Genomic DNA, 23,939 nt, shown 5'->3' on the forward strand with positions numbered 1-23,939 from the left:
AAAAAAAAAAAAAAAGAGAATAATCTCGATAATCAACCATTTCTGATCCAACCAAACGTAGGAAAAGTGACTACAGTACCGTTGGATAACGTTCCAGCTCTTCCTCTGAAGTTGAAATGGATATCATATAGCGTATCAAGACTGAAATGGGGACTAACATAACAAATACAAAGCTATACTGCTAAATAGCTCTGAAGATTTGTGTATATCTATCAAGTAACACAACATTTGATATCAGAATCCAGCATCAAGTCACACAGAGTGTATCGAATCACATAAAGGCCCGTGAAAGGACCACCTAATGTAATATGAGACTCATCAAGAAAGAACAGTTCCGCGAGGCAAGAAGTCGGCAAGCCTACTATGATGTTGGTTGATGAGAATTTTATGTATGACATTGCACTTTATATATATTTCCTGTTTTCCATGACATTCATTTTATCAAATTCATCAATGCATTTCTAAATATATTTACATTTTCTCACCAAAGTATTTATTTACACAAAAATTTAGATAATTTTGCGGTATTTGACGCTTGATTGTGTTGGATGACATTGTATAGGTGACCATCAGACAAACATTTCCTGTTCTCCATCATTGATTACTATCAAATTTATCAATGCTTGTATCAATTTATATACATGTATATACTGATTCACAAAGAAAAAATCGTTTTATTATATGTACATGGGTTAATCAGGGAGGAGAGGTAATCTTTCTACACTGTAAAAAGAACCATTCAGTTCACCCACTCTGTTGCTATCATCACCATCTTCATTCTCTGCCTCAATCTTATCATGGACATGCCTACTCACGTCCATCTTAATCTGAAATGGAAGGATTCTCAGTCGAATATCAGGATCCTCGCCGACCTTCTCCGCTTGTAACTGGTACTTTTGAATAAGGTCCATCTGAAGGGACATAATGTTGGATGACCTTGGCAATAGCTCCACAGGTTCCCCTTTTGGAATTACAACTTGCTCAATAGCTAACCGAGCCTCCTGGCAAAGAAAAATATACTTTATCAGACTAAATGCCTGAAAATGATAAGATTGCAAGTGCCTCATAGATGTGTACAGAAAACAGTGCAAGACGCAGGAGCAATGGTTAAAATATGTTTTGGCAAATCTGAGAGATTTTAGCACCACTAATGCAATAATATAACATTTTTAGGGTAAAAAAGGGAACCTAATCTGACCATGTACTAATCATGCTGTTGATGCACCATACTAAAATATTAAGGATGCTTGAGATATGGTGTAAAGGCAGTAGCAGTGAAAACTAATCTTGAGAACATACCAAAGGTACTTCAAGCAGAAAACTCTATTAGTCCAGGTTTGAATCACAAACAACAGAAGAGGTTTTCTAGACAGCTTCCTATCAGCAGGGTAAACAAAAGGAGCAACTGTTCCCCTCCCTTACCATTGGCATGTCTTTCCATTTTCAGTCAGAATCTTGACATCATGGGCTGTCTCTGTCAGATGATAAGATTTCTAAGGAAGATCTCTCTGCAACCACTGCTTATGATAACAAATGATTGGGTGCAGAAAGCCTTGTTCTTGTTCCCATTCCTTGATTTCATTCATAAGCCATTGTGTAGATCACATGGCTATCAAAAGGAAAGGAAGGAGCTGTAGCTTTGATACCCGTAGATAGGGAAAGAAAAAAGAAAAACACAAATATGGCTGATCTGGTCCTAGTCTGTACTGCATGTCATGGTTTGACACCAGAAGATTGAAATGTTCATTCTCTCATGCAATGCCACACCATGACTTTATATGCTACCAAATGCAAGTGAAAACATGAACACTCTTGTCCCAACTTAATGGAGTTGAGCTACATGGGTCCTTGAAAAGACTGAAAAATAAATTAAAGAATTTAAGGGGTGCACATAAAACATCAACACAAACTCTTAAGGGACTGACCATAATGGCAGATCACTTCCTAAAAAGCTAGATGATCTGCACTAGGACTCACAAAGGAGTGTAAAAAACAGGGCCACTCTGATATCAAAAGCTATTTAATCCAAACATAGTAAACCAGTTATTCAATTTTACCTCTAGCGCATCGATCTTATCAGATGAAACCATCTTTTCATCAGCTTTGAAACTCTTTACACCAACCGCATGCTCATTCACAAATGTTTGCATTGCCTTAATTATCTGCACCATTGAGGTTGTCTACCAAAGAAGAAAAGAACTTGGTATTCAGATCATGATATATAACTCATATTTACAGTAAGAAACCAAGTGAGGACAATTACCTTTGTCACATAAATGGGAATGCCATGAGACTTAGCAGCAGCTTGAATTCGTGAGTTTTTCTTTAACTTGGACTGCAAAGCAAGCAGTGCATCTGCTGTGCTGAAATTATTGGTTATTCCAATCATATGATCCACTTTCATTTGTTTGATCCCTTGCATAGCGCTTGTCTCTGGGATCTGAATAACTGCTCAGCCTATAAGTTCCAAACTGACAGTTTTGCTTTTACATTATGCATTAACTACAGCAAGAATTAAGTAGGAAAATTACTTTTTACTGGAATTATGGTAAAGAAAATATATTTACTTCTCAATCGGTACAGCACACAATTGGCTACATATCCTACAGGATGGGGGATCTGTGAATAAAATCAGTAGGCTCCAAAGCCCAGACAGCAACTACAGGACTTTTTCTCACGTGCACCAGCACAGAGTCAATCAAACACCATAGAAGCTTATCTGGACATTTAGAGCATATACTCTCCCTCCATGCAACTCAGTCCATTGTTGGCATCTGCAATGCAACAACATGAACCTGATGCAACAATTCAGATCTCCTCTCTACATGGAGTAGGCACTGTAGCAGACAATTTTGTAGAGTACCTATAAAACATAATTTATACAAATTTTTTTTTGGGTGGGGGGTTGGGGGGACACCTTTCCTTCACAGTCCACCATTTGATCCATGTGGATATCTAAGTTGGCCAAATTAACCATTGAATGTGTTGCATATCCAATGCATTCACCCGAATATCAAGTTTCTGGTCCATCTCAACCATCTGGTTCAGATGCATTGAACTTCTACCATTGTATATTAAGCCACTGAACCAAAATTTCAAATATTAAATTTTCAACCATTTCTGAGCTTTTAGTTCCATTTGGAAAAACATATTTGAGAATAAATAAACAGATGGTTGAATGACAACACAGACAAGTTCACAAAATTTAGATACAAAGTGAAGCTGTGATGAGGCAGATATTATGGCGACCCATGAAGGAAAAATTAGCAAATATCCTATTAAGCATTTCTAGGTCATGCATTTCAAAATTAGTTAGTTTAAAGATGCAGTTAACAGGGGTAGAATTGTAAATGCAGGAAGGAACAAAGAGACTAGGATTGCCCAAATAGCAGGAATTTTAGATATCTCTTGCTATGAAGAGCTTCACTTTATGCCAACAACAACAATAAGCCTTGTCCCAACTAAATGGGGTCGGCTACATGGATTCTTGCCCTCCAATCAGTTCTGTTCGAGGCCATGCTAGATACAAGGCCTAAGCTATACATATCCTTTCTCACCACTTCTCCTAAGGTTATCTTAGGTCTACCCCTAGCTCTTCTAGTTCCTTCAATATGGATTATATCACTTCTCCGAACAGGAGCATTTATAGGTCTCCGTTGAACGTGGCCGTGCCACCTCAAACGACTTTCTCTAAGCTTATCACTTATGGGAGCAACTCCCAGCCCAACTCTAATATGATCGTTTCTTATCTTAGCCATCCTAGTTTTGCCACTCATCCATCTTAGCATCCTCATTTCTGCTACACTGAGTTTATCTATATGATTCTTTTTAACAGCTCAACACTCTGCACCGTACATCATAGCTGGTCGAACAACGGTCCTATAAAATTTTCCTTTAAGCTTTAATGGAATACGCCGATCACATAAGACCCCGGACGCACCTCTCCACTTCATCCACCCTATTTTAATTCTTTGGGAAACCTCATCTTCCAAATCACCTCTTTTACTTATGATTGAACCTAGGTACCTAAAACAATCACTCTGAGAAATCTCTTTATCGTCAAGTATCACCACCTCATCATCTGGCCGATCATGACTAAAGTTACAAACTAAATATTCTGTCTTCGATCTACTAAGTTTAAAACCTTTTGATTCCAAAGCTAATCTCCATGATTCTAATTTGGTATTAATCCCCACTTGGGTCTCATCAATCAACACAATATCATCCGCAAAAAGCATACACCAGGGGATCTCATCTTGAATGTCTTTGGTTAATTCATGCATTACCAGTGCAAATAGATATGGGCTTAAAGTTGACCCTTGATGTAGCCCAACTGTTATCGGGAATTCATTACTTTGTCCCCCCACTGTTCTAACACTAGTCACCGAACCATCATACATATCCTTAACTATATTTATATATTTACATGCAACACTTCTTTTCTCTAGTACTTGCCAAATTAACGCTCTAGGGACTCTATCATAAGCTTTTTCTAGGTCAATAAATACCATATGAAGATCTTTCCTACATTCTCTATACCTTTCCATCAGTCTCCTAATTAAGTAAATAGCCTCCGTTGTAGATCTTCCTGGCATAAACCCAAATTGGTTCTCCGTAACTGTAGTTAAGTGTCTCAAACAGGTTTCAATTATTCTCTCCCATAATTTCATCGTATGGCTCATCAATTTAATGCCCCTATAGTTATTACAACTTAGAATATCTCCTTTATTTTTGTAAATTGGAACCACAACACTTCTCCTCCAATCATTTGGCATTTTCCCTGTGCTCATAATCTTATTAAACAACTTAGTCAACCAAACTAGTCCATGGGTTCCTAAGCTCTTCCAAACTTCAATTGGGATTTCATCAGGACCTTGTGTCTTGCCGAGTTTCATCCTCCTTAAAGCTTCTTTTACTTCGGACATCGAAATTCTACGTATACAAGTTCGGACCTTGGTGCCTTGGTGAAAAGTGTAATCGTCCGAAACATAATAGAGTACTTGTAAAAGAATTATAGAGTACTTATAAGAAACTAGAAAGTCTTTCAAATAGAGATTAGCTACAGAATTTAAGGCATGGTTCTCAATTTAAGAGGAAAACACAAGCTTAATTTAATAATATACAATTTATCAAAGATATTTCTCAGTCATATATCTTACCCCATAAACATATAAATGTAGGGGCAAATCATCGCTGCAAGAACTCTCATCTGTGCTCACAGGAAACTCAAAAGTGAGCTCATTGTAGCTACTTTTTTCTTCATCCATCTCCGGAATGTCATTGATCACAACTTCATTTTGCTCCAGGGAGGAAACATCAAAATGTAGCTCCTTTTGTACAGTTAGTGCTTCATCTCCCACTTGCAATTCCTTGGAATTTATTTTTCGAACTTCAAAATTAGGACACCAACCTTCATCAAACCACGAAATAGAACAATAATATATCTCAGAATATAGAAACAGCCAATTTATTAAAGCTATTTTATAGTAGAAAAGCAAGAAACTAAAGTAAAAATGCCTGAAAGGATCGCATCCACGGTTGCTTCAAGATTACGGTGAACTCGCAACTCAGACTTGGATATAATCTCTACACCACAAGTGAAAGTTGACGGTCCTTTCCGCTCCAGCACAGTCTTCTGGACACCTCTTCTGCTAGCCTCTTCATCGCCTAGTGTTACACTCTTGAATACATGCACAAAATCAACTGAACCAGATGAAAGACATGTATAGTTTTACCTAAATCCACTTTGTACAATTAAAGAAATTGTATCACTTTATTCACCAAGTAAAGAATAAATACATCTCAAAAAAAATTTCAACTGATAAAATAATGGACAATGAACTTCAGTTGGATGGTATAGAAGATTCCCTTTTAACAACACACTCCAGAGTTATTATGAAGCGATGTGGAAGTTAGATCTCTTAAAAATTAAATATATAATACCCTATTTCAATTTAATTGGGGAGGGGGGGGAATTAGGGAAATACAAAATGTTGCTGGAAAATAACTAATAAGCTTAGCTGGTTTTTGTAGGGGGATCTACTATTCACACCAAGAATATACAATGTTCATGCTCAAATCAGGAACAAAATGATTTTTTGCTGGAAAGCTTGTGAAAGAGATGGGCTGATGACTAATATCAGATCACAATCCGCAAGTCCAGTAACAGTGCATACTAAACGTGACTGACCAGCATGGTAAGTGCAACAATTTTCGACAATACATCTCTGTCACAGTTTCCAACTTTTCAGATTCCACATTCCAACTATTCTGGCAACAGAAACATGAGATCTCCGGTCAAGCTTAGCACATGAAAGCACTCTCACTTGAAGGATTCAAAAAGGTCTCATGTCTTCATACGTGTTCCCCAAGGCTTTAAGTATCAGTATCAGGTATCAAACAGGTCATGTGATTTTAAAAGAAATATCATATTGTATCAGAGATGTGTATTGACCAGTTTGAAATTGCATGCAAATGGTCAAAATTAAACAAAGAAAATAACAGAAACAATCAATATGTAGTCACTATATCATACATAAACACTAAAATGAAGAATAGCATGACAATGAATATCATAGATCTGATGCATAAAGCATACATTTTCCCCACAAGGACTGGAGTTGATTCTGGGAAGAAACAAAAAGAAGAAAACATAGAAAACTTAACCAATGAAAACTTCCTCTCTTTTCTTTTTCTTTTTTGGGTAGAGCTTAGTTCAATGTATTGAAAACTTAGTTTTTCTTTGGGAAATCCCTTTTCCATTTGTGGATGATACGAATGCTGCAGTATTTCAACCATTTGAACTGTATTTAAAATCTTGGATGTTACTTCTAACAAGATCAGTGGAAAAAACATGCTGGAAGATGAGATTTGGTGTTTTTACTAGGCGTACAGTCTGTTTTTTCACCAACTGGTTCATGTTCTGAGTAAAATAAGGTATTTAAATGTTTTGAGTGTACCAAGATGTATCAGCATGTATCCCCCATCATATTGAGCCATACAAACAGATCCATCTTGAAACTAGTCAACCATACTGTATTGTATCGAAATGTATCAGCTGTATGTATTAAAAAAAAAACCATATAACCGTCTATATCAATCTATATCAATGCTACTTTATCTTAACTTATAGTTTCCTATAGAACCATATTGACCAACACATACCGTTTCACTTGATAAAATAATGATTTTAAAATGTAATTCGACATATCGGTTGATGACGTATCAAGACCAACCGTTACCAATCTGTATAACCCAACATGATATGATACTGACCAATAGTTTAAACCCTAAGTGTTCCTTAATGCACCTGAAGGGTTAAATAAAAGCGTCAAAATAGTAAATGTTTTACCTGTACTCCTCCTACGAGCATCTCCAAAGAAGGATTAACGATTAGGTTCTCTATTGTTATTCCATGAGCAGTGGCAACTAACTGTATCCCACGCTGTGCTATCGTGCTTGCAGCTATCGCTTCAAGTTTTGTACCAATTTCATCAATGACAATAACTTGGGGCATATGATTTTCTACTGCCTCAATCAACACCTGGATAGCAATAACATACAAATTGTTATAGAACTGGCTCAAATTCAAAATAAATAAATAAATGAAATAAAAAGAGATAGAACTAATGAACATCTCATAAATTCCTGCAAGTTTGGGCAAAATAATAAAATAAATTCCTGCTAGACAATGTTTGTGAGAAAGGATCCCAAATAAAGAAAGTATATATAGATTAGGGACCATCGATGCCGTATTTATATATTCACAATTATCATTTAACTTTAACATCCATGCTAAAGCCAACACAATTTGTTACCAAATTAATGAGAAAACTAAATAAATGAAGTATCCTAACATACAGAAGGGGAAAAAATCCCAGTACAAGAGTCTTCATCTGCTGCAGGATCTAAGTGGGACACATGTATGCAGCCCTAACCCCTAGTTTGTGGAAAGTATGTTTCTGTATTTCAAATCATCATCCAACTTAGCTGTTGTCCTGAGTCCTGAAGCAGTAGGGAAATAAAAATTTAAAACTCAGGCAGTTATTTCTTAGGTAAAGAGGTAAAATTTTCTACCCAAAATTGAATCCAATTGTGCATTAAAAGTGTCATAATATGGTCCCTGTTTTGCAGTTAATCTTCCTCATAAACTGTTAAAAGAACAACATTTGCACACTCAAATAATCTAGGAATACAAATTGGAAATTCAGAGTTTTTTTTTTTTTGGTGGGAGGGGGGGGGGTTAGGTAACACGTGATATTTTAACGGACTGAAGATAGCATTACAATCTAAAGTAAGGTAGAGTTTTTTTTTATTTTATTATTATTATTATTATTATTATTATTATTATTATTATTATTATTATTATTATTATTATATTAACCAGAAAGAATTGCCAAAAGAAAAAAGCACATTGACAAAAACATTTACATGGTTGATACAGGGTATTAGGTCGCCCTAACCCTTCCTAGGTCACATTCATAATTGCATTCATAGTGTGGCTTCATGAGTGAATTTAGTGACACATCTGGATGACATTCATGGCTACACGTATAGTATGCATTGTTTACTTGGCTATTTGTGCACTGCCCAAGAAGACCCCCCCCAGGGCCCGCCCAAAAAAAAAAAAAGGAAAAAGAAAAGAAAAGAAAAGAAAAAGGAGACATGGAGGCAACAAGAAAAAAGAAAAAGGACACTATATATGGTGCAGAACAGAAATTAATTCATGTTAAACAGATAAGGTGGTATGGCACAACCAAGGAGAGGTATAAAACTATGAGATACTAAGAGTCAACTTTGATGCCAAGTGAATATCTCCAGCACATCTCATATATAGAAAGAGGACAGTTATAGAGAGAGAGAGAGAGAGAGAGAGAGAGAAGGAAAAAAAAACTCCAGCCCTTTGGTTTAGCTATTTCCATGAGCAGAAATTAGAGATACATTGTGTAAGCTATTGCGAGGCGAACTGTGAGGGGTATTCATTCGAGTTTAACCGTCTGGATTTGGGTATTTAGAGAGCGAATTGCTCATTCTCTTTCATTTTGTAACTTCAATAATCAATACCGTCATAACAAACTAGCATCAGAGCTTTGGTTGAAGTTTTAAAGATGTTGAGCAAATACGAAATTGAGAAATCTGATGGTAATATAAGTTTCAATTGACAGCACATTAAGATCTGTGCTCTATAGGTTTGACTGGACTTACAGAAGGCACTTTAGGGAAAGGATAAGATGTCTGAGACAATTTGAACAAAGACTAAGAAAAACATTAATGGAAGGTAAGCAACAGCCAACGGTGTTGTAGGAAGTCAGAGAGGGAAGATATTTGCAAAGGCTGAAGCCCAAAAGCCTGTACATGATGAAGTCTCCACCAAATTTAATGCAAGCGGAGAAACCAGCAGGAGATTGATTGCAGTCAGAACCAATACAACAATGAATCCAAATAAAATAACTAGAACTTCTTTTGCTATCCCCTTTTTTGTAATCTCCCCCCTTAATTTTATTAGGAATATATATATAGGGGTAGGGGGATGGCCAAGGTGCCATCTCAGCTGTTTGAACATGGATTACTCCATAAGCAATGGCAACATGGCCTGCACATTCTTATTTGTATAAAGAACAAACATCCAAAATATAACTTAAACATGCCATCACACCTTGTGCTGCATATCAGAGTTGGGGACTTGCATCCTGCGAGCATTACCAATTCCAGCATGAGGAATATCACCATCACCACCAATCTCATTTGAGGTGTCAACAATCATCACACGTTTCTTGTAGTCATCAGCAAGCATCCGAGCTATTTCCCTGAAAAAGTTAAAGAAGTACAGATTCTTGGATGGTCAAAACAAAATTTATATACCTCAGAACCACATACTGCATTCTTCAGAAAGCTACATGTTAACTCCAACATGCAAGGATGTACTACCACCATTATTGTTTTTCTAGGTTTGCAAAGATAATGTAACGTACTCAAAGATACCGGCCCTAGATTGAAAACTATAATTAGTAGATAAAATAAATAAATAAAAAGAATAAAACCTCACTTAAGAGATACAGTGCAAGAAGCTTATAAAACAAAAGCATCAGACTAGTGACGAAAGCTAAAAAATGAATATTTATCCCTAGTGGTTTTGAAGTAGAAAAGCTGGGAGGTCTCCAGTATGCACACAGGTAGAAAAGGATGGGTTATTCTCCAGCAAACCATCTAGTTCTTGTGTTAGTTTGTTTTTAATTCCAGTATGAATGGTTTATTTAATTCCTGTGCTACTTCAGCTAAGTTGTGATAGCTACTTGGTGCTCCCAAGTCCTTAATTAACATAGGAGGTTATTTTCGGTTGCCATGGTCAGAGCTAGAAGTTCATTTTATTTGCTATAAATACATTGTAAAGCTTATTAGCCAACATGATTTGAACATTGATTGAAGATAGGATGCTTTTAGCCAAATAACTGTGAGAAATAGTGTGGCTGAGATCCAAGACTATCCATGGTCTCAAACAGTTGCCTCAAGCATCGTCTGAAAAGTTCAGTACTACAGTTGTAACTCGTGGCTTCTCACATGGTTAGTCCAATCATCCTGTTTGTGCCGAAGTGACAAGGTGGTTGTATAAGCTGTCTATGTATGATGAAGATTTTACTGGAATTGCTGAAGTGAAGGCATACTTTACAGTAACATTTTCAGACCAAGGATCTAAGTAGCCTTCTCCATTTTCTAGGCATTCAAATTGTACGAAGCAATAAAGGTGTAACCTTATCTCAGAGGAAGTATATTCCAGATTTTTATTGGACACTAGAATCCTTGCTTCTAAGTGAGTTGATGGACCTACTATTCTCCATGGTGGGAGATCTCGCGAGATATCTCGTTTTTTCACCTTGGCGAGACGAGATGGAGGTCGAGATCTGCGAGTTGGGATATCTCGCTCGAGATCTCGCCATATCTCGCCCGGATCTCGCTTGGAACTCTCAATTTTTGCCCTTTTTTTTGTAGATTTTGGCTGAATTTTCACTTGCAACTACTCTAAGCACATCTACAACAAAAAAGGTCAATCATTTTCTACTTGTCTTATGAATTTATGATTTAATGACTTATATAGAACTTCTAATGGTTGTATAATTATTTTATTCTTGAAAATTGAGATTGTGATACTCATATGGATGGAATTTTGATAACATTTAAGTTAGTTGATGCATTTGACATACTTGCTTTTCATTTATATGCTTTAAAGGTTCTATATTACATGTCGTATAACATTGCATTCCCTAATCCTACTACATTTCGGTTTCACACTATGGGTAGACTTAGAAATCATACATAGGGTTGTTTCTGACAAATCCAAGGCCACCAACGTGTTCAAAATGCCTTAAATAAGCTAAATACCAAGTTTCCACCCAATTGGGACCCTAAAACCCACCGAGATGGGCTACCGAGTTGACGCCAAAAAATTGTATATCTCTACCGAGATCTCACCGAGATGGTCGAGATCTCTCTTTTTCAAGGTGGCGAGATCTCTCTCGAGAGCGAGATCTTCTACCATGCTATTCTCATCAAAATCTTGGATTAGATGACAGTGAGCTTCTCAGAGATTTATGAAGTACAGAATTTTGGTCTACAAATCAAAGCATGTTACAATGACTAGGCCAGATATTTCCTTTGTTGGAGGTGTGCTTAGTTAATGAAATCTCTTTAAAGGCTCATTAGAATGGAGCAGTTCTTGTTCTTCGCTACTTGAAGGGGTGCCCTTGATAAAGGGTTGATTTATCATCCACTCAGACATATGGATCTTTTTGCTTATTCTGATGCTAACTAGGCTTGATCAACTAATGATGGTCACTCAGCCATAGGTTATTGTTGGAGGAAGTCTTGTTAGGTGGCAAAGTAAGAAACAAACTATCACAGCCAAGTCGAGTGATGCTACCCAGAGTTAATGAGGCTTAAGTCTCTTCTTCTTGAAATAGGGTTTGTCTAGGCCAGTGCATATGATGATGTACAGTGATAACTAGGTTACCATGAACATTGCTAGTGATTTGTTCAGGGTTTGAGATCTTGGTCTTGACCCTGATCTCGGCTGAGAACGGGTAAAAACTCCTGCTCAACTCGAGTGAACTCAAGGGCCATCTCATTGGGTTTTAGAGCCCAGGTTGGGCTCAAATTTGGAATTTTGCTTATTTAAGGTCTTCTAAACACAATGCTGGTCTTAGATTTGTGAGAAAGAAAGTATACATATAAGTTCCAACTCGACCATAACTTTGAAACCGAAATGTCGAAATGATGAACATGCTGACTTATAAAATATGAAATACACAACCATTGTTTGATATAAATGAAAAATTATACATCAAATATGTTCAATTGTTCACAATTTAGCATTATGACACTACAACATCTATATACTTATAGAAATACACCACAAGAGTACAAGAGTGAAATGATATCAATGACCCCCCCCCCTTCTTTTTGTTGTGGGCACACACATAACAATTCAGGTTTGATGTTTGTTAAATTCCTATACATCCAGCCATCTGAGTTACCCAAATTTGGGGGTTAGATTGTTCATGCTGACCAAGTTTATGCTGAGTCATCTCTTGGATTTAAGTTAATTTCATATTCGTTATCTGATGGTTTTTCAATTTCAGAATTGAAGTTCTTTAATTAGTTCCATTATGTCCATCATTTATCTCCTGTCTTCTGAACTCTGAAGAGCAGCTATTTTTCATACAATCTGGTTGTTTATTGAAGTTTGCCCTTCATCTGAGAAAGTTGACTTCTGTTGACTTTGAGTGATTTGACTGTGTTCTTGAGATCCTGTTGTGATATTCAATCACATTAACTCCTATCAAACTGACCTTGCATTAGGTTCTACATGGTAGAGCAATCTCAGCATTGGTATATATACAGTCCCAGAAAATGAGAATGGATCATATTATAAGAATGACATTCTGAAATGGGTAGATCTGGATGAAACTATGATTTGGGGAGGTGAGGGGGAGAGAGATAATAAATTTAAAAAATCATAAGGTAAAGGATCTAAGGATTGGAACTGGTCAAGTTTCCCCATTGTCAACCATTGAAGAAAATTTTCAGTTATGGTGAACAAAATTTCTAATTAGTACATACTTAAATGCTCAAGATACTTCAAATTAGAAACTGTTGTATTTCAAAGTAAGCAAACTCTCTGATACACAGAAATCAAATACCTAATTATCGTAGTCTTTCCAACTCCTGGAGGCCCAATAAGCAACAAAGAAGCACCATCCTTTACTAAGTCCCGCAATGAATTAGCGCTTCCTGAAATTGCTCGACCAACACGGCAGGTTAAGCCAATAATTGTGCCTTTGCGATTCCTGATGGCACTGATACGGTGCAAGGTTCTACTGATGCCTGCACGGTTGTCAACAGCAAAGTCACCAACCTGCAACAAGTAGCTAGAGTAAGTTAACTGGGTTTTCTACCCCCCCCCCCTCTTTTTAATCAATCTTTCTCGTCAGAATGCGCCTAAACTAAATTCTCCCTAGAATCCAGAGAAAAATATACTGTACACATGGTTATGATGTCAACTTGAACAAAAGTTCATTCCCAAGCACAATCCACTACATTCACAACTATACACCACTATCCACTATAACTAATTTAAGTAAGAAAAAATTATTTTCAAAAAACTAAAAGCTTATGACATAGATTCATGGTATCCAAAACTAATGTGATTCAAGTGTTTTATCTCAGAATCAATAAAGTCTAGGTACAACTGGTGATTGGACAGCATCGGGAATAGGAAATACAAATAGAATTTAATTTCCAATGTCATAGAATAAGATTAGTTAGCATGTTTTAAATAGAAGGGAAAAAAAAAGATTAGAAATAGGACCCTCATATATGCTATTATTATTTAGGCAGAAAGAAGGTTGCTTGGTCTTGTAAGGGGTGTATATTCCATATCAATAAAGTATTAATTTAACAACTAAAACCCATTTAGTAGGTAATCCATCTCATCTTCTTTCTTCTCCCAACAATTCTTCTCCACAAAAACAGCACCGCCCCACCCCCATCGCCTGCAGTCCAAAAACAACCTCATTGCAGGCCTCAAAGCTCAACTTGAAATCATTACCTCAGTGGGTCTTCTTCTCATAGCATACTTCTCTTCTTGTTGGTTTTATAATGAGCAACTCATACTGAAGTTAACAACCTCTTCAAGCAATCAATTGGAGTTTCGTTGAAAAATTTTAATTGCTCAATTCATTACCATACGAATCAAACAAAGAAAAACCCAGATGGAGAGGTATTGAGATGAAGGTAACAGTAGTCAGCTATAATTATCCCATCAAGTTAAAATCTCTCCATTCTAAACACAAAAGAATGTTTCACATTCAGACTCTCAAGAAACCAAATAGCCTCAAGAATCCTTCAAGTAAGAATCTAGGCACCAAAACTGAATGGATGAAAGAGGAAGAGAAAGTAGGGAATTAGAACTATCGAACCAAGGAATAAGAAACCTTCAGGAAGAGAGTAATTCTCCACCAACAAAACCTAATCCACAAATTTGAAGAGAAGATTGGAAGGTTTAGAAATTTCGAACCGGTAAGATTCAGCAAGCAAGGTTAGATAATGATCTGAGATCCAAGTCAAGATTAATTCAGACATAACGTGAACGGTGGATCAGAGAGTTGCAGTCTTGCAGAGGATGGAGAGGGGCCATGGTGGGTGTTCTATAAAGAAGAAAGGATGTGGAATGAAGAAGAAGAAATGGGTTATACCTACTAAATCAGTTTTAACTGTTAAATTAATATTTATAACTAACTTATTACTTTTTTTTTTATCATAAACTAACTTATTACTTATAGTACAAAATTTTGCCAAAATCTCGCCATCTTGGTTAGTACCGAAAAGAAATGGGCACCAATATGTACTTCTACAATATCTCGCAAGATCACGAGATATTATTTTGACCGAGATGCACTATAAGAGGCAAATTTTGTCAAAATTTCACCTCATTTTTAGCAAAATCCCAATTGAGCCTCTATTTGGTGATTTTGTGCTCCAAAGTCCAATTTTTGTGATCTTGGAGTCGATCTTCGTCATTTTCGGGGTGTTCTTGCATGAATCTTGCCGGCAAACACATGCATCGGGGTGTTCGAACCCCTGTGTGTGTCGGGGGAAAGGTTGTCGGCAATAGAATGTGAAGCATGAGTCATACCCAACGAATGGAAATAATATATTTTAAACACCACATTCGATCTACGAACTCATGTTGTCGAAAAAAATTCACAAAATGGATTATTTTTTTTATTTTTCAGCATGGATGGTCATAGAAAAACTATATTTACATTTTTTAAAATTCATGCACCAGACTTTCAGTTTCGCCCTTGTATAGCTGGGCATGTGCCAACTGTCAATCAAGAACACCATTTTGGGTTAGGTTTTAGGCAAAAATAACAATCCCGTTTTGTTCAAGAGCCTCAAATAAGGATGGACACCAAAACCATGTCAAAATAATCCCCAAAACCCATTGAAATATGGTGTTGAAATAAAAGGATATTCCAAAATTTTGATATTTCACCCATCTTGCCCGAACTATGCTTATTCTAGACCCAAATGGCCCATAATATATTATTCTGATCCAAAGGTTATAAACTAAGCCCTGTGGAATATACACCTCCTATAAGATCAAGCAGCATTCTTTTCCCCTAACTTTTATAATGGAAACCTTCACGCAACTATGCCTTTCCTAGCCCTACCATCTATCTCCTAGTTCACAACAATCTCCATTTCTGGAATTCTTCAAAGAAGCGGTGAATTTGTTGAACTGCCTTGAATCAAGATCATTCTTTTTTATTTCTGTCAGAGGGCAATATGAACGTTCTCCAATGTTTAATGTAACCATAGCCAGAAGAACAGAGGAACTTTACATTCCGCATTGTTGTGCAAACAAAAGACAGAGATACAGTCCTACCCAAGTTTGTCAGAATCAGAAATTTAAGTATTAGATTCGCAGAATATCAATGGTTCAAAGACATCCAGTAAGCCTCCATCATCTGGCTCCATCAAGCAAGACAACTATTATGAAACGGATGACAAAAAAAAATGCTAGGAAAGGAAAAGATCAAGACTATGTCTTGGCTTTGATCTAATCAGTGTCAAGAGAGAGTACACCAACTAGTTAGGTACAGAGAAAAAGACGGTGCGCTAAAAAAGGCGTGAACCACCTTTGACAAACTCAAAATATACAACTTAGACCAACTTCCCATAACAATTGAGAAAATTCACACTTCTGTGCCCGCTGAATTTGTTACAAGCTCCCAACCTTGTACTGATGAACAAAAAGAAAGAAAAGAACAAGAAGTGATTAACACTTTAAGGTTGTTTCTGACCTACTAAGACTGTTAGGGTTAACGTTAGACTAGATTAGTGTTCACCCATCGCCAAATAAAACCAAAACTCAGAGTAACAACAAAATTAGAATTTAGAAGTTAAAGAATTCAAACCAATCCAGCCCATAGAACAGTGCCAAACTTGGCTTGAAGTATACTGTAAGATGGAGGTGAAGAGAATCTACTCACTAATTTTAGCCAAATCTCCCTGCTAAAAGCCAAGATATGGAGATAACTCGAAACTAAAAAGTAATGGAATATATTGCATACCAATACTGGAATTGGATTCCAAAGGTGATTGAGTTTCAGCCTGCATGAGATGAAGCTTCGCTGCAGTCTAATTCAAGATGATCAGCATAGGAGATCTCAGAGTGAAAGGAATTTAGACGGTTAATCCAACCAGCTACAAAGCTCAAACTGGGAACAAGTGAATTTCTTTTTGGTCTAGGTCAACCCTCAAAAGCCATGATGAAACAGGCTCCAGGCTTCAAAGCAAGGTAGTTTAATGTTGCTGGAGAAACAGGACAGCAAATGATTCACAGTGAGTGCAACTCAATCCTCCTCTGCTGGTAATGAGCAACAATAGTTTCATTGGAACATACATCTGGTTGACTGCAAACAGCTGCGCTGCTGCAGTCACAAAAAACACATTCCTAGGGAGGCTTTCACCACTTGGAAAGCTCTCTCCAGCATCGCCATATCCTTGTCATCCCCCAGTGCATCCTCTGTGCCTCAAACGTAGAACACCCCAATCCCCCGATGCAACCAGCCCCCCCCCCCCACAACACCCCAAAAAAAAAAAAAAAGATCACCAAAGATCAACCCGAGAACCAAGCCCAGTTGGCATATCAAGGGCAGGCTGAATTCTTTCCTAGGATGTTTTAGTCATTTTACCCACTCTTTTGGAGCACTAGTAGGGCTGGTCAGATGCAGACTATTGTCAGGATTCTACATCTACTTTTATTTTTTTAACTTGATTATGTCATGCTCAAGATATTAAAGAGTCTTAGTTCATGTGGGAGTCCTAGTTGGAATCCATTTTCAAGAAGATTCCTTCTAGATAATTGTTAATTTTGTTATTTTTTTCGTGGTCCTTAGTTAATTGAATTGTTAGTTAGTTGTTGAGTTGCAAAAGGATTCCCAATCCAAACTGGATTCCCTAATTAGAGCCCATGTTTCTAAACTAGTTAGAGTCCAAGTTAGTTAATTAGTTTCAGTCCAAATGTCTTTCCTTCTTTGTGATTGGATATTTAGAGGCCCACACATCTCACGTTAATTCAGATTGGTTAAAAAATTGAAGAGCATTGAAAGAATTGGAGTCGTGGGTTCCAAAAAGGATCCCCATGGATGAGTGTGAATTCAGTTCAGCCATTGGCATCTTCTTCAAGCTCTAACAACCTTTTACAGAAACCCAGGATTGTGCCAATCCTCTCCAACAGCAAATAAGTGAACCCCAGCCCCTTTTCCCTACTCTCGTTCCCCCCCTAACCCACTGCGCAACCACCCCTAGCCTTCCCCTTTCTTGCAGCAACAGCCCCTCACCCCCGCCCCCCCCCCCAGGGGGGAAAAAAAGAGACACTCTTCAATGCTTGCCCCTTCACTGAACCTCTTTGGCGCCAAGCTCTTCCCTCCATCTAACACAGTAGCAGACAACCCAAGCCCTTGGACATTGAAATCGCTGGCTATCTTCCACCTTTCCAGGCTCCTCAGCTGAGAATATTGCTGGGAAACTATTCTTTAGTTCTTCTATCTCCCATATCTGGCTTGACCAAAATCTCCATAGATGGACTTCCAAATTCAGATCTTTGGAAGGCCATCTGCAAAGATCTTATGCACCGAGCAATTTTTTCTCCCTCACAAACTCCTCTTAGATTCTCCAAGGAGCAAGCACATTGTAGTTTCCTGGGGCCTATATTTATCTATGCTCAGTCAGAACTGATGTAATCCCCTTAAGAAACGTTTGGTTGCTTAATTCTGTAGCATCAGTTTCGATGGAATATAATCAAATGGTTCATTCAAATCCACAATTTACCCTAGAGGCTGATTTGCGGCTGACATGACTCGAAAGATAATTCCAGGATCAAATCCACTTTCTAGAATCATGGTATAGAAAACATGGATTTCATAGAATCCATTTTATTAGGAAACTATCACTCAGTTCGTCTTCTCCAGGTCACATGGAAGACAAGTAGACAGCAGAGATTGTTCGTCTTCTCCAACTAACGTAGAAGGATCCTCTCACTATCTCTCTGTCTCTCTCCATCTTTAAACTGCTCCCTCATCTAACCAAGCATTTCTCATTTTAACTTTTCTTAGGTTAATGTTGAAGCATCATACTTGCTGCAAAGCTTGGGAAATCTGATTTGATCAAAAGTCCATCAGCTATCTACTAAACACGTATTAGATCTTTTGTACATAAGTGAAGAAAACCCTAGTTCCTCCCCCATCATTTCTTTTTTCTTTCTTTCTTTTCTCTCTCTCTCTCTCTCTCTCTCTCTCTCTCTCTCTCTCTCTCTCTCTCTCTCTCTCTCTCTCTCTCTCTCTCTCTCTCTCTCTTCTTCTTCTTCTTCTTCTTCTTCTTCTTCTTTCTTTCTTTCCTTTTTTTTTTTTTTTTTTTTTTTTTTCCCTTCTCTCTTGACCTAGCTAGTGAAGCACATTGGTTAAATGTAGAGCACCTCACAAACTAAAATCATGTCTAACAAAGCTCCATGAAGAAAGATTCTAAGTACAAGAGCCCTTGAAGATCACAAGCTTTATTCAATGCCCTCTCTCTCTCTCTGTCTACGATTCCTCCTTCTTTGGATGAACATCCACTCTATGATTCCTCTTTGTTCCCTATGAAACCATTTCTGTAACTTTAACAGTTTTATTGCAACACCCTCTTGGCCCTGCTTTCTCCCATATTATCTCTTTCCTCTCTAGTTCCTTAACCTACTGAATGGTGCATCGAAATATCCTTCATTTGATATTCAAGCTTCTCATTATTAGCTCTCAAGGTTATGGTCTAAATATGTTTCCACCATGACTTATGTGGTATCTTATTAATTGTGATCTGTTGTGGGTAACAAACTGAAAGAGGTTGCAGCCATATCTGAATCTGATAATTCCACATCCATGCCTCAGAACCTATTGAGAGTCTGACCAAATTAAAAAACCAATGTTCCCACTTGATCCATGTTTGTAGGCCATTCTATTGGCAGGATCATTCCATAACATCAAACCTTTAAATTTCATTTCCATGATCCCATCTCATAGCTACACCTCTGTCCATAAAAAAAGTACACTGTTTATATTTTAGTTCCACGGTAGTAAATTTTTTCCCCTCCTGTAATATATACAAATCATAAACACAGCATGATATATCATGGAAAGCTGGGAAGACTTGGTTATATAGTCTTTATTGATAGAAAGCTTCAAATTAGTACTCTTAATGTAGCTTGATGCTTGGTATCTGTACATGATCTTTTGCATTTTTTGCAGTTGGTTAATAGCATCAAAGTGCTTCTTCTACATTTCAGGTGAAATTCTGCAATAAATACTTTATCTGTGTCACTTGTAAGAAATGGACTATTTTCAATTTCTCATCTTTCAGATCATTTTCACTCTCCAAATCCCAGAAAATCCACGGATAGAACAGATTCTGTAAATGCTAAAAGCATAGTCAAATTCTCAAGGGAAGTTAGCCAGGGAGAGAAAAAGAAGACTTCAGAAAGTTGGGGAAAAAAAAAAGATCATGGTGCATCTTAAGGAAAGAAGTGACTCAGTTTTAATGAAAAGCAATAATATGTGCTTCTTGGGATAAAAACAAAGAATGAGACCAGTCAGACCACAAAGAAAGGAAGACAGAAAAAATGCTTATTATTGTTATTATTATTATTATTATTTTCCCCTTTTTTAGGATTATTTTCTGTATTCTGTTTTGCATAAGGGATACAAAGCTTCCTCGAGTGCTTTTAACTGTGATTCTCATAGTCTTTCTCGGCATCTTCTATTCCAAAACCCATCATGGATGATTTACACTTCGGAGCCTAATACATCGTTAGAAATTAATGTCTTGCTAATGCTGCTCAATAAATGCACCTTTGTGGTATTAGTTTATTGTCTTAAGATCCTTAATTAGGACTTGTTCCTTTATTTCATGATTGGGCTCGGATCTCACAAAAAATTGAGAAGGTATGGGGGGCTTTGTGGGGTTAAGGAATCTAATATGGCTAGTATCAAAGCTTGTCTGCAATATTGCTTCTAGAAAGATGAGTATAATGGTTGGTCGGGTTTATTCCAGACTAAACCCACCTCCATCTGAACTGTCTCATCTCCTATTTATGCTTCACGGGCTTCAAGAAAGATTCATAAATATAGGCATATTGTGGATTTTATCCAGATTGATATTGATGATGGTTTCACAATTGATGGTGTTATTTTTATTTCAAATATGATGATAAAATCTAGTATTATAGTCGGATCAAATAGATTGACTACATTTTCTTCATTCCTCAAAAGCCCTGCTGAAATCAGGCTCCAGGCTTCAAAGAAAGGTCAGTTAAAGTTGCTGGAGGGACAGGACAGAAAATTGCTTTGCAATGGTGCAACTCGATCCTCCTCTGCTGGTAATGAGCAACAATCGGTCATGAGTTTGGTTGGAAGTTACTTCCGGTTGAGTGCACATAGCTGTGCTGTTGTGGTCACAAAACACATCCCAAGGCAGGCTTTCAACACTTAGAAAGCTCTCTCCAACCACCTTCCCAACCAATCCCTTCTCCAGCACTGTCATATCCCTGTACAGCTGTAACCCCCCAAAGCATCCCACATGCCTCAGACGTAGAAGACCCCCCCAACCTCTTGTTTGCTTGCCCCTTCATTGAACCCCTTTGGTGCCAATCTCTTGCCTCCATCAGGCACCGTTGCTGTTGACCCAAGCCCTTGGATATTTAAATCCACTGGCGATCTTCCACCTTCCCAAGCTCCTCGATTGGGCACATTGTAGGGAAACTAATCTTCAGTTCTTGTATCTTCCATATCTGTCTTAAATGGAATCTCCATACAATCATACATGGATTCCAAATTTGGATTTCTGGATCAAACTTGGAAGGCTATCTGCAAAGATGTATGCTCCAAGCAATTTTTACTCCCTCACATATGCCTCTTAGACTCCCCAAGGAACAGGTACATTGTTGTTATCTGGTGCTCAGATTTATCCATGCTCATTCAGAGCTAATGTAGCCCCCACACCCCCCCCCCCTTTTTCTCTCTCCATTTGGATAATATACTACTAATTCATCCAAGAAAGAAATACATCGCAGGAATATGGTTCCGTTGGATATAGAAGACAGTAAAATGAACAGGACAGGAAACTAGAAGGTAAGGGCAGTGGGATTTGGTCTCTTTGCCAGGTTTTTGAGTGCCATTAATTGTGCCACACCTTGAAAAGGAAATTTTTGCTCTAAGCAATATTCAATTATCTTATTAAATCGTGGGATGCCTTCATCTACAGCTCACAATATAAAAGCCAAAGTATTGATTTCCAAGATAGAAAAATAAAACAAAATTGCAAGTCCCTTACCACGGACATAGCCAATCTTGGCAAACCACGTAAGTCCTTACATATCCAAACTCAGTAAACCACAAAAACCCTTGTATGCTTTGTTTGACTGTTGTTTGTGATTTCCTCATTTCCATTGCATTCTGCATTGTTTTAGAATTAATGTCTCACTTTCTTTTGAATATATAATTTATGGTCAATTGATGCTGATCACAAGTTTACGGCAACCTAATTTCCCAGTTCTTCAGCAGAACATCCAGTATTGCTAATTAACAAATTGTTACTTGTAAAAATAAAGTTGTGTGTTTTAAAACCAGCCAATACATCAAATAGTCTCCAAAGTCCAAACCTCTTTATAAAGAAACATCTGCATATAAAGGGATCTAACACTAGGCACTATAAACTGCAAATGTTCATCTTACATGCTGTAGATATGCACAACTCACATCAAAATCATTGCATCTATAGAGAATCCTGGATCTTACACTGTCAACCTTGTAGTAACTCAAGATTAGGGAATAAATTGATCAGACTTTCAAGCAATCTGAATCAAACATATCATCATACAACTCAAGCAAGATTAAATCAGTCACATAGGCTAACGCAACCACGACTGAACTAGCAAATTGATAGACTACAATCACTAAACTGAGAAAAAGCACAGTTGAATTCATCCTTGAGAACCATGATAATATAAGTTTTTGGTTCCACTCCAGGCAATTGTAAAGGAAAGGGTTCAAGAGGATAAATGACAGTACAATGTGTAACTTCGCGAACATTGAAACCAATTGAGGACATGAAATCCCATAAATGTCGGCCCTGGCCATTTCTCCAAAGAAAGGAAGTGTTTGACATTTTAGCCAATAAAAGTCAATTAGTCATGCAAATATATTCCGTAAACCAAAAAATAGCAGCTCGATTAAAACCCACATACGTTAAGCATCTGTGATGATAAAGGTAATCAAGAAAATGACGGATATCAAATTCTAAACGGGTTTTACTTTAACGTACCTGGGATGTGGCGTGTTGGAGATCCTGTAAGCTGATAGGGTGATCAGAAAGGAAGAAGTCCCCAGAAGGAAAGCGAGCCAATGGCCTACGACCCAAATCCATAACAACCTCGATAAGGTGGTGAAAATCCGAGTGCTCGTGCACTCTCCGCCGCATCTCCTCCGGCAAGAGTACCAACAACCGCTCCAATTCCATCTCCAACTCATCGTCTTCCTCCGTCGAAGAATCTGTACCAGAACAGAAGCAAACTCGCACTCCCAGGGATTTGGAGATGTGGCGGGAGAAGAATAAACCACCAAAACGACCAATCAAAGGAGGGCAAGGAAGAGAAAGAGTAGATGAGTAACAACGAGCGAAAGGGAGAAGAAGCTGTGGTGACGGAGTTGGAGGCCAAGGAGGGAAATGACTTAGGGGAGGAGAGAGCATCTGTTTTAGCGATAAAGCTAACATGGGCAAACGCAATTACCGATTAGGCAAGTTGGGCAAGTCGAGTCTCAGGCTTTAAGCTTCAGGGGAAACTCTAAAACTTCTCGGACCACCTGATATCCATTGTGACAGTCTGTGACTTCCGTTTTGTTTCTGTACCACAAAATCGTATCTACCTCAGGCTCCAAGCCCAAGAGGTGTCGGCTTCTCAGCATATGCGTCTGGGTCTTCTTTGTATATGCTTATGTAATTCCAAGTATCTTCTCTTTTTCCTCAATTGTCACTATAGGTCATTCTCCCTCTGAAGCCTCCGAGTCTCCGACTGGTGCTTCACAGAAGCTGGTGGCGAATCAAATTTCCCTTTTTATCTGTGGACCCCAAAGAATCATTTTCTCAAAAGCAACCATGGCAACCAACATCCAACGAATAGCCCTTCCTTCTAACTTAATCTTCAATAATTATCTATATTATCAACGTTAACAACTCCAATTGGTTTATGGCACGAGTCAGGGTAGCTCTTACGCTAATGGGTTGTTAATTGTCCACAGCCGCTCCATCTACCGGAACACTAAGAGTGGAGGTGTAAAAGGATCTTATTCTGA

The 23,939-nt window shown here is 37.8% G+C and overlaps 1 protein-coding gene across 1 annotated transcript; it reads right to left on the reverse strand.

Annotated features, from left to right (window-relative positions):
* Positions 1–357: 357 nt before the first annotated feature.
* On the reverse strand, positions 358–23,652 carry LOC149005043 (P-loop containing nucleoside triphosphate hydrolases superfamily protein). Its single transcript, XM_089167865.1, has 9 exons — positions 22,912–23,652; positions 13,194–13,408; positions 9,656–9,806; positions 7,352–7,543; positions 5,518–5,680; positions 5,160–5,410; positions 2,264–2,440; positions 2,058–2,180; positions 358–1,001 (listed from the first exon to the last, which is right to left on the reverse strand). The coding sequence occupies exons 1-9, from the start codon at positions 23,359–23,361 to the stop codon at positions 693–695; spliced, it is 2,031 nt and encodes a 676-aa protein (XP_089023991.1). The 5' UTR covers positions 23,362–23,652; the 3' UTR covers positions 358–692.
* Between the last annotated feature and the right edge of the window lie 287 nt (positions 23,653–23,939).

This window comes from Hakea prostrata, chromosome 9 (assembly GCF_041222555.1).
Source record: "Hakea prostrata isolate BN-2017 chromosome 9, UWA_Hpros_2, whole genome shotgun sequence".
Lineage (NCBI taxonomy): Eukaryota > Viridiplantae > Streptophyta > Magnoliopsida > Proteales > Proteaceae > Hakea > Hakea prostrata.

Excerpts from the sequence above, each read along its gene's own strand:
- LOC149005043 (XM_089167865.1), bottom strand. The coding sequence starts at position 23,361 with ATGTTAGCTTTATCGCTAAAACAGATGCTCTCTCCTCCCCTAAGTCAT. Across the intron at positions 7,544-9,655 it reads ACTCTGATATGCAGCACAAG|GTGTTGATTGAGGCAGTAGA; the intron begins GTGTGATGGCAT and ends ATTGCTATCCAG. Across the intron at positions 1,002-2,057 it reads ATAAGATCGATGCGCTAGAG|GAGGCTCGGTTAGCTATTGA; the intron begins GTAAAATTGAAT and ends TTTCTTTGCCAG.